Source organism: Triticum dicoccoides, chromosome 6A (genome assembly GCF_002162155.2).
Source record: "Triticum dicoccoides isolate Atlit2015 ecotype Zavitan chromosome 6A, WEW_v2.0, whole genome shotgun sequence".
Taxonomy (NCBI): Eukaryota; Viridiplantae; Streptophyta; class Magnoliopsida; order Poales; family Poaceae; genus Triticum; species Triticum dicoccoides.
The window spans coordinates 479,371,633-479,383,424 of NC_041390.1; the positions used below are offsets into that span (position 1 = coordinate 479,371,633).

The 11,792-nt window shown below is 46.6% G+C and overlaps 2 protein-coding genes across 2 annotated transcripts; both read right to left on the reverse strand.

The window, feature by feature from the left end:
- Positions 1 to 434: 434 nt before the first annotated feature.
- On the reverse strand, positions 435 to 2,921 carry LOC119317387 (B3 domain-containing protein Os03g0164300-like). The gene is made up of 4 exons (XM_037591832.1): positions 2,782 to 2,921; positions 1,549 to 1,582; positions 965 to 1,146; positions 435 to 877 (listed from the first exon to the last, which is right to left on the reverse strand). The coding sequence occupies exons 3-4, from the start codon at positions 1,043 to 1,045 to the stop codon at positions 596 to 598; spliced, it is 363 nt and encodes a 120-aa protein (XP_037447729.1). The 5' UTR covers positions 1,046 to 1,146; positions 1,549 to 1,582; positions 2,782 to 2,921; the 3' UTR covers positions 435 to 595.
- A 2,568-nt stretch (positions 2,922 to 5,489) lies between these two features.
- Positions 5,490 to 6,855, reverse strand: LOC119317388 (heterodimeric geranylgeranyl pyrophosphate synthase small subunit, chloroplastic-like). Its single transcript, XM_037591833.1, has one exon. The coding sequence runs from the start codon at positions 6,758 to 6,760 to the stop codon at positions 5,723 to 5,725; it is 1,038 nt and encodes a 345-aa protein (XP_037447730.1). The 5' UTR covers positions 6,761 to 6,855; the 3' UTR covers positions 5,490 to 5,722.
- Between the last annotated feature and the right edge of the window lie 4,937 nt (positions 6,856 to 11,792).

Here is an 11,792-nt window from a genome sequence, read left to right on the forward strand (position 1 = left end):
GGTGGGGTGGGGTGATGATAATATGTTGGACTTCTAGGCTAATTTGGTTAACTGTCAGATAAGCCATTTCCCCATGAAATACTTGGGGGTCCGAGTTAGCTTTTCTACTTTGAGATGCTTGGACTAGATTTTTGTGGGTAAAAAGTTTCTGAAGTGTTGTGAATCTTGCATTTGGAATGTAGCCTCCTTGGGAGGCAGGCTCACTCCCCTGAAATCCTCCCTGACTAGTATAGTTTACTTTTACACTAGGGGTTAGGGCGCGCCCGTGGCGCGCCTCTTGAGGGGCAGCTGGGCAGTGCCAGCTAGTGGGTGCACCTTTCACATACATTTTTGTTCTGGTTGGCATGTCTCATATTGCTGTTAATTAAGCACCTGACATTTGAAGCAGAGAATAGGAGTAGAAATTAATAGATATATATAAAAGAGTGCCATTATGGATCTGAACAGGTGGATGTAAACCACATGACTGAGAATAGTAGAGTTTACATAGGCAACGACATAGCTTTCAGATCTTCAAAATCATGAGATAGCAGGGTCCAAAAGTAAACCATCGGTTAATCACGAGCATAATTCAATGTACTGTGCTAGATTATATTCACACAGGAACTGTGGTGTCTTCGATGGTGGATCTAGAGGCAGTGCACGGTGAGAACACGCGGCGCTTTGAAGTGACCCTGAAATGAAAAGCACAGATGTCTCCTTCGCGAATGTTGGCACGGCGACGAAACTCAGACCAGCTGGTGGTTATAGTGGCCCTCTTGTCAGTTCCTAGCATAATGCGACATTCGACGCGTAGACGGGCATCCGCAAGCCTGACCATGAGTGTATCATTGTTGGGATCAATATAGTCCAACAGGTTGTCTTCAGTATATTGTACCTGAAAGTAATGTTACAAGAAAGCATGCGATTTAGATGAACAAGGATTGTTGTGTGATATGGAAGATAAGAGTGTTTTTGTGGTTACCATGCGGTGGCCTGGCTTAGCAAATGTTTTATTGATTGTGCACATGTAGTACTTGATGTCTGGCTCCTTGTGCCAGAACATAGCAAAGAGAGCGTCTACCTGGTGTTCATAGAGCTTAACCTCATTACCCCTGTAACAATGATCTTCAAGCTCTTCGAAGTACTGGATCCCACAAGGTGTTCCTGCAATCATTTCAATTTAGGTGAGAAGCAAGTTATGTACCGTTTGCAGGAGCTATAAGTGTGATTGTTTATTTGGAAAAAGAAATTTAAGCTATATAACAACGTAGGCGGGGCGTAGACATGAAGTCATATAAGTTAATTGAAAATTAGTTTTCGAAATGAGACAGGTGGAAGTTCTGAAATATAGGAGATGGTGAAAGCAATTTGTAAAGCCTTACATGCTAAAAGTAATCAGTACAAAAAAATGAAACATTGAGTAAACAAAAGTAGAAGAGAGCAATGAGTAGCAAAGGAAATAAATATTGATCTAGCAGATGTAGTGAATAGTTGAAGGCAGTCGATAAAGAAGTACGGTGATACATGGTAGATCATGATCCTGTGAGAAATAAGGCATGTGCTCACCGCGGATGTACTCTGGCTGGTCATTCTCTTCACTCCGTTCATTGTATGATACAATATAGCGTTAGAAATATGAAATGTGATTTTTCCCACTGGAAATTGTGAAGCATAAGAATGAAGCTATTTACTTCAGAAAAAGAGTAAAACGGAAAGCGGCAGTGATGTATCTGAAACATATTTTGTCACTTATAAAATTTAGCAGAAAGGTAATGTGCTATGTTGTCTGAATTAGGCATCAAAAGATAAATTTCAGAAATGAAAAACAACAACAACAGCTTAAGAAAAGAAATACTTGTCACATATAGTAATGTTTCACTGCAGCCTCTAACTAATCATGAAATGATTCATCATAAACATCGGATCCATGTTGCTCGAGGCACTCGTGAGCACCGTGTGTATCTGCCAGCGAAAACATGAACTATCACATTCAATTCCTAGAACATGAGTTCATACTCTTAACTGAATGAAAAGCATAAGAGGTTGTTTGGATTCTGCCAATGCCCGCCCCGCCAACCATGGGCTAGCCAAAAAATTGGTGGAGGTTTCGGCCGTCCCCGCCTTGCCAATGATTTGGCGGAAAACTGAACGCAAAGGGCTGACGAGCAGCGGGCGAGCTAATTTATCGGCGCCAATCGAAACAAACGCCCATCGCTCTGTCAACGCCAATTATTTGGTTGGGCAAGTATAGGAACCAATCCAAACAAACCCTAATATACAGAAAAAATATAGTAGTTCTTAGAAGAAGTATACACCTCTTTAATCTACCACAAGAAGCTCTTACAAAGGAAAAGAATGAAACAGAACATCAACCGGTGCTTTTAAACATAATACTTTCAGGGAGATATATTATGCATTTCAATAGCAACCAAAAAAACGAAAAACACGGATTGAATTACCTAAAAAATATATAAGGTTCCAGGGTTCGCTCGTATGGTGTCCAACCTTATGTACATTTCACCTTCCTCTTCTTGTTTTGATTTATTTTTCTTTCCGTATCTGATTTTTCACCTTTTTTGGGTACTCAGATCAGAAATTATTTTGTAGCATTGCCGAAATGAAGGTGCATCAAGAAACAAATTTCAGAAATAAGAAGCAAGAGCAATAGCTTAAGAAAAAGTACACGTTACGTAGAGTAATATTTTCATACAACCTGATTGAAATTTCAGCGTTCTTGGGAATTAGAGAGAGAGAGAGAGAGAGAGAGAGAGAGAGTAGAGAGAGATGGCAGACCAGCACCTGGGGCAGGAAGGAGACGGCGGGCAGGCGACGGCAATGGGATACATGAGGAAGCCAGCGCACCTTTGGCACCGCTGGTGCCCAATCTCCGCCGTCTTGCCGTTGTTGCAGGCTGATTGGCGCAGCGCCTCCGACCACTTTTAATCATCTGGTCACCACTAGGCCAGACCACCACCGCCACTTCCCGCTCCTCCCCTCGGGTCAGATCGAGCAAAGTAACGAGCGCTTACTTATCAAGGAGGACGTCTGCATCCTCTTCCCCGGTGGTAATGGCGACCTCCTCGAGCCTCTGAATCTCCTCTTCCTTGCTCACGAACGGCAGCGCCGCATGGGGATTCTCAGGAGGGCGCCTTCTCTGATGGCCGGGGCTGGAGGGGCATGGATGGTGGAGGTGGGTGTGGCGGCGGCGGCGGCGATGACAACCCTAGCTGCCAAACGAAAGAGGAAAGGAGAGGCGAGTGGGGATGACAGGGTTTCGCTCCACCACTTGTATATTTTTTTCTTTTATCCCTTTTTTTCTGCCCAATCCATGCGTTGGACGTGGCACGCGTGAGGCGGCGCCATTGATGCATACCTTAATGGTTTTAATGGCCATGTTCCTCCTTCCTAGGACTTTCATTGAGAAACTTGACAAACACGGACATCGTTTTTCTGGCAAAGTTTGGGAGGTCAAAAAAGATACCACCTGGTTTGCTGGGATTGTGCGTGTCGATCGAAAACAAAAGGTGGGCTTGGAATGAAAGACCTTCGCAAGCAAAACATTAGCTTGTTGGTCAAGTAATGGTGGAAACTTGACACTCAACAAGGGCTTTGGTAAGGTTGATCAAAGCACAGTATCTCAAGAGGGATACCGGTGCCACGGTTAAAAGGAAATTTAACGAGTCCCCTATCTGGAAAGCTATCATGAAGGTTAAAGAATATAATATATGTGGAAGGGTGATTCAGTTGAGATCTGGTGCCGTGGCCCGTGTCTGGGTGGTTTCCTTGAATGGATTGCCCCCTTTATACACTAAACAATTGAGGGAACTGGGTGTATATGAACCACCCACTTTTGAGATTGTGTTCTTGCTTGTGTTTTTTTTTTTTTTGAGGGAACTCCTCTTGTGTTTTCATGAACTACTAGGCATGGCTAATGAAAGGCGTAGATGGTGAAGCTCTGGAGCGTGGCATGATGATGTTGAGGGAGAATGCTAGCAACAAGATGCGGATGTGTGCTGCGGCCACAGACGATTCTACAGCAAGCTAGGAGCTTCATCTCCTTCCTCTCCTGACCTTGGTTGGTTGCCTAGTGCTGTCTTATTATGTATTTTCATGTTTGTTCCCTGCTCCTGCGTGGGCGCTGCTCACCTGTTGAGCCTGTCCTGATACTTGATACTTTTGTGGTTGCAGTGTCGTCGGGTTTTCGCCCCCCATAGCAGATGTCCCATTGGCGAGTTCCTGTAGTCAGTTTCCTAGCGATGTTTTGAACTCGCTTTCCCCTTTCCTGTCCCCTTGAACTCTGGATCTGGACTTTGTATTTCTGTTATTCAATTAATGGAAAGAGATTATACCTGATTCAAAAAAATGACAATCTCTTTGTACCTCCCTAAAAATTAATAACTTACACTATTTCTATGAACTGAACGCCTTAGAATTCGAGGGTTTAAATTTATGTTCATCCTCCACCCCCCAATTTTTTTCCTATGCAAGCTCATATATTTTTGCATAAAGGTATTTCAGATATATTTTCCACATTGGCACAGGAAAATGAGAAAATGAAAGGAAAAAAAAAAGCCTTTTTACCCACCTGGCATGCAACCGTGCATCAGAAAGGGGACGCGGTGGAGGTGGAGAGGTGCCACGACCTGGTTCCCACCGTGGCTTGGCTTGGGAGGCGACAATTGTCGGCACAACACAGGCTCCCAAATGAATGTGGGACAAATATTTGAAAGCTCGCCTGGATTAGCGGGGGACGTTTTCTTACAAAAAGTCCTTTTCTTTTATTTTGAATATAATTTGATGAAGATGTGTCGGAGGAGGCTTAGGAGGCAGCGAAGGTCGGGTGCGGCGGCCAAGAGCTCTTCCGGCACAGTGATGATGACCGCGAGCTACAGCTTAGTAGCAAGAGGTGGTTGTTGCAAGAGTGGTGGCAATAGGCGGTACCGCAACTTGGAAGGGTGGGGATTGTGAGCATCCGAGTGACATGGCCGGAGAGGTTGCCGGCTTCGGCAATGGCGAGAGGCGGTGATTGCAAAAGGAAACTTCCTCCATACTTTTTATGGGATAGAGAGGGGGCAAATTCTAATCAAATATAGGCAGAATTTACTACTCCCTAAACTTAACCCCTAAAATTTGAGTGAGTTATACAATTTAGGAGAAGGAATACATAGTGTTAACTCCCTAGACAAGAATCAAGAAATTGATTTTTCAGGAAAGACCTAGAGACGCTCTAGTAGTACTAGTTGACGCGTGCTTTCTCATTTTCAATGTCTGGCAAAATTTATGAATATTTATCATTGTCAGGTAACAAAGCATTGTGATGGCCTAGAGTACCCGAAATGTTTTACCACCATTTGATGTTTCACACAATTTCAAACGACGAACAAGCACACCAGGTAAACTTCTTACGAAATGTTTTACCATCATGTGATGTTTCACACAATTTCAAACGACGAACAAGCACACCAGGTAAACTTTCTTACAAACGAACAATTCGAAAGCTCCAAACATGGTGTAAACTTGGGTCAGCTTCATTCCCATGCAGTAGGAACTCAAAAATTATTAGTAACATTTTATCAAATAAGTTTATCATTTGATACCATGTTATTTCAGGGACTTGCTAAGTTTTGGACAGAAACAGCAACCACGCATCTAATGTTCTAAACACATATAGTACAAATTTAGAGTTTCAGATGACAGAATTTCAGCACCACATAACTCTACATGTCACCTGTGCCAATGCTTAAAGCTTCGCGGTGGCTGCATCCTGGAGCTCAAAGCCCCTCTCCACGGCGTAGTCCACGAAGCTGTACAGAGGCAGCACCCGGTCGCCATACTTATCACCGAACCTGTCCGCCTCCGTCTTGGCCTGCGCCTTGAGCTCCTCGACGATGCCCAGCGCACGGTCCATGCCCAGAGAGCGCAGGACGCTGGCGTTGCTCCTCATCTTGCCGTTTCCCGACGCGCTCCGCATGTCGTCGACGAGCTCGTACAGGACGCCGATGGTGCGGCCGTATCGCCGCAACGCGGCCTCCTCGTCGGGGCCCGCGCCGCCTAGCATAGCCCCGCACGCGGCAGAGCACTCCGCCATCTCGCCGAACTTCTTGGTCAGGACCTGCATGACCTCGGCTTCACCGAGGGCGCTGGCACCGGCGAGGTCGAGGAACTGGCCGGCGGCCATGCCGGTGGATCCCACAGTGCGCGCGAGTTCCGCGAGAACGCGGAGGAGGACGGCGTGCGACACGGGGTCGGGGGAGGGGGTGCGGGAGATGACGTGGGTGTAGGCGAGCGGGAAGAGCGCGTCTCCTGCGAGGACGGCCATGTCCGTGCCGTAGGCCGCGTGGGTGGACGGGCGACCTCGGCGGGTGGGCGCGGCGTCGAAGCACGGCAGGTCGTCGTGCACGAGGGACGCCGCGTGGAGCATCTCCAGCGCGGCGGCGGTGGGGAGCGCCGCGGCGCGCGGCGCGCCGAGGAGCTCGCAGGCGGCGACGCAGAGAACCGGGGGCGCGCGCTTGGCGGCGCCCTCCTTCCCGGCGCCCGGGAGGACGGCGTGGCGCATGGCGTTGTGGATGCTCTCCGGCGGGCGGATGGGCATCGCGGCATCGAGCTCGCCCTCGACCTCCGAGATCAGCGAGGTCCAGTAGCGGCGCAGGTCAAAAGATGGGGAGGCGGTCGCGGCGGCGGCAGAGGCCCGGATAGGGAGGAAGCGGCTTGATTTGGAGGTGGATGGCGGCTTCGGGATGGGGAGGGGGAGGGAGACGAAGAGGGATGAGAGAGCCATGGCGACGGAGGGGCGCAGATTTGGGTTCGGATGTGGTTTCTTGGGTTGGTAGGCTGACCCGGCTAGGTGACGCTGTTCCGCACTCCCGTTGTGCCACTAATCCGGTATATGATCGTGGGATACCCATTATCAGATCACGAGTTCTCGAAAAGAAAAAACAGATCACGCAGTGTCGTCAATTCGTCACGTGAGAATCAATCTCAAGACCAACATTGGTAAAGCCTCACTGATGTCCTGGCCAAGGTTTTCTCTCTAGACTTGCCGTCCCCTAGCATTGCTCTTCTCCGGCGGCTTCGGACGCCGAGGGGCTGTTTGGATCGTGGTCGGCGGTTGTCATGCAAAAAATTTGGCGTTCACTCGAGCCACATGACACCGTTTGAATCAAAGCCTAATTACTGGCGCCACGTCAAAAAATCGGTCGTTGCGTTCGATTCTACATCCACGCATGGGCGAAACGGGGGCAAGCGATCCGTCCGTCAATATATTGGCGAGCCCCTGATTTGGCGAGGCGGCCGTGAGCATGAAGTAAACGGCCCCTGAGAGTTTTTTTCCTTCGATGTTCCTCGTTGCACTGGCTACCGACGATGATGAAAGTCTTTTTTCTGAAACTATCCCGACATGCTCTCAACGATGGGAGTACGTGAGTTGTTGGATCTCCAAGAGCGGATGGGAGCGGATGTGATTTATCTTGACTAAATTTTATGTAAACAAAGTTAAGGCAATTGAGTTCAACATTAACCGCTTTGGTGATCTTGTTCGTTTTGACAATTAGTTTAATGAAATGGTGTTGGGGTACTCTTCCTCTAATTTTATTGATGGTTAACGACGGACATAGTGTTGATTGGCGCCTAGCAAGCTTTTATGGTGAACCTGATTGAGACAAAAAATAAATATCTTGGTCCTATTTGTGTGATCTGCATAATAGTAACATGACGACGTGGTCGATAATTAGAGATTTCAGTGAAATTCTTGTGGACAGTGAGAAGGAATGTGGTAATATTCTTCCACGACATATGAAGGAGTGTGTGGGCGACCATGGTCTGCAGGAGGTATTTGTTATTGGCAGCTCCTTTACTTGGAGCGGGGGTGTCATCGAGGAACGGCTCGACATAGCCATATCTAAAGAAGCCTGGGCTACACAATTCCCCTTCGTTGCTGAAAGTGCGTTATATCGACTAGAGGGGGGTGAATAGGTGATTTTTATGAAATTCTTCACTGAGGAATTTGCTGGTGAGGAAATTCCTTAGCGAAGAACTACCAGCAGCGGAATGAGTACTCAAAAGTAAACATAACAGAATACAAGCATAGTCATCATGATGAAATGAAGACAGGCACAGCGTACAGAAGCGTAAACACAGGATAACACAGGATAAAGACAAACAGACTGAAGAAATTGAACTGAGAAAATTGAGAAAGTCTTCAGTCAAAGTCTTCAAACACAGATATGAACAAGCACACAACACAGCTATGAGGAAATGAAAGAGTTGAGGAAATAGAACCAGTAAGCTTGGTGAAGACAATGATTTGGTAGACCAGTTCCAACTGATGTCTCAGTTGTACGTCTGGTTGGAGCGGCTGAGTATTTAAATTCGAGGACACACAGTCCCGGACACCCATGTAACGCCCTCGATGCTGCTATATCTCCCACGTGTCGAAGCACGACTTAGAGGCATAACCATATTGAAAGCAATGTCGCAAGTGAGGTAATCTTCGCAAACAACCCATATAATACAATAGGGGAATAGATACATAGTTGGCTTACAATCGCCACTTCACACAAATACATGAATACAACATTACAACATCCAAATACAATCAAGGTCCGACTATGGAACCAAAATAAAAGAAGAACCCCAAATGCGACAAGGTCCCCGATCGACCCCAACTGGGCTCCACTACTGATCAAGTAGAACGAAACAACACAAAGGACAAGATCTTCATCGAGCTCCTCCTTGAGATTAGTTGCGTCACCTGCTCGGTAACATCGACACCTGCAAACTGGTTTTGGAAGTATCTGTGAGTCACGGGGACTCAACAATCTCACATCCTCGCGATCAAGACTATTTAAGCTTATGGGTAAAGTAAAGGTATGAGGTGGAGCTGCAGCAAGCGACTAGCATATATGTTGGCTAACCTATTCGCAAAAGAGAGCGAGAAGAGAAGGCAAAAGCACGGTCGAAAAACTATGATCAAGAAGTGATCCTAGAATAACCTACGTCAAGCATTACTCCAACATCGTGTTCACTTCCCGGACTCCGCCGGAAAGAGACCATCACGGTTACACACGCGGTTGATGTATTTTAATTAAGGTCAACTTCAGGTTTTCTACAACCGGACTTTAACAAATTCCCATCTGCCCATAACCGCGGGCACGGCTTTCGAAAGTTCAAATCCCTGCAGGGGTGTCCCAACTTAGCCCATCACAAGCTCTCACGGTCAACGAAGGATATTCCTTCTAGCAGGAAGACCCGATCAGACTCGGAATCCCGGTTACAAGACATTTCAACAATGGTAAAACAAGACCAGCAAAGCCACCCGAATGTGCCGACAAATCCCGATAGGAGCTGCACATATCTTTTTCTCAGGGCACACCGGATTGTCCAAGGTTCCGGTAGGCCAGCCCAGAGTTGCCCCTGGTGGCCACCGGCAGCTGACAGGTTGGACCAACACTCAGAGGAGCACTGGCCCGGGGGTTTAAATAAAGATGACCCTTGAGTCTGCAGAACCCAAGGGAAAAAAGGCTAAGTGGCGAATGGCAAAACCAATGTTGGGCCTTGCTGGAGGAGTTTTATTCAAGGCGAACTGTCAAGGGGTTCCCATTATAACCCAACTGCGTAAGGAACGCAAAATCCGGGAACATAACACCGATATGACGGAAACTAGGGCGGCAAGAGTGGAACAAAACACCAGGCATAAGGCCGAGCCTTCCACCCTTTACCAAGTGTATAGATGCATTAATTAAATAAGAGATATTGTGATATCCCAACAAATATCCATGTTGCAACAAGGAACAACATCTCCATGTTCCAATAAGGAACAAACTTCAATCTTCACCTGCAACTAACAACGCTATAAGAGGGGCTGAGCAAAGCGGTAACATAGCCAAACAACGGTTTGCTAGGACAAGGTGGGTTAGAGGCTTGGTTCAACAATATGGGAGGCATGATAAGCAAGTGGTAGGTATCGCAGCATAGGCATAGCAAAAGAGCGAGCAATTAGCAAGCAAAGATAGACGTGATTTCGAGGGTATGGTCATCTTGCCTGCAAAGTTGTCAGAGTTGACTTGATCCTCGTAAGCAAACTCAACAGGCTGCTCGTTAGCGAACTTGTTTCCCGGCTCTACCCAAACAAGATAAACAAGCAAAAGGAACACAATCAACCACGTGCAATGCTCAAACAACATGATACGAACATGGTATGCTATGTGGGATGCGATATGTGATGCATATGCAAGATTTGACAAGGAATGATTGAACCTGGCCTCAACTTGGAATTCTAAAAGTGCCATTGGAAAGGTGAGGTGATTTCGGTTGAAATCGATATAAAGATCACCGGAATCAGATGCACGGTTTGGAAATGGCAAGCAAAACAAATATGGCACCGGTCTGCGATAAGCAGCAAGTAGCCATCTAAATGCATCAAGATAAATATGCTACAACACTCAAATATGACAACAAAATACATGGCAGGGATCCACTTATGATGCTTGACAAAAGACGAACACTGAGCTACGGCCAATTTATCCATTAACAGGTTCCTACAAGCATGTCAAAAGAGCAAATGATAACAGGTTTCAGACTTAGTGAAATTAACACAAGTCTGGAATTTATCATCAGGAAGCACACTTTGGAGCATAAAAACTACATGCTACAGTAATTTAACATGGCAAAGCAAGGCATGGCATGAAGCTACTCAAAGCACTTAACAAAAGTCCCTTAGTGACCTTGAGCCAAAAGGGATCAAAAAATACAATTGCAAGCATGTGAACATAGCAAAAACATAAACAGATCTCAGACTTAGTGAAAAACTGGAGCATGCAAAATAGTTAATGAGTAGGCATGTTTACGAACTCAATGCACTCACTACAGAGCATGGCATGACAAACTAAGCATACACCCCTCAAGAATACATGGCATAGAAGCTAGACATGGCAAGAACAACAACATAGCATGCACGGATCAATAGCAACATCCTCGGCAAAATCGCTAACAAGTCAACAATCTGCCAGGATTCACGATATAGCAAAAGTAGAGCTCGATTGACTCAAACTAGGGTGCTCCATAAATGCAAACAAAGACATGGATGGATAGAGCACCACAATATTAACAAAACCTCCTTACTGATCATCCTCAAAAGAGGCACGGATCACAAGGAAACAACATGAACATATGGCATAACGACAAAATCAGGACAAGGACTTAGTGAAATTCTAAATCCCTGAAATCAGCATTACCGATTACGCTACTTTGCAAGCTTGTGCTAGTCACCACAAGTATCACAAAAATACATGGCAAGAACCTCTGTAAAGATGGCATGGCATATAACAAAACACATGTAGAGCTCAACATCATAGCATGCACACATTAATCATGGCAAAAATGACAAAATGCCATTTGCTGAAACAGATCTGCCAAATTACTCACATAGCCCTCTTCCAACAGCATTTCGGGCATCAAGATGAGCTCAAATGAAAATGATGCAATGAGATGAAATGATGTACTCGTCGAGACGAACATTTTGATATGCAACACACGCGAATCGGAGCTGCGGATGCAGAGTTATGCATGATGAAGATTGCAAAAAAAAAATCTAGGGTTACGGGGAAAAAGTCAACCTCCCGATCTGGATCCGGTACTGTAGCAGGCGGCGCGCAAAACAAGGATCGCCTCGAGCTCGCCGGAGATGGCGGTTGGCATGGCCGGGGCAGCGCTAGCGGGGCACGGTCGGCGGCGAGCGCAGCGGCGAGACGGCGGGGAGGCACGGCGGCCGAGGGCGGCAGGCGACGAAGGACGTCGGCGGGGCGAAGCTGCTG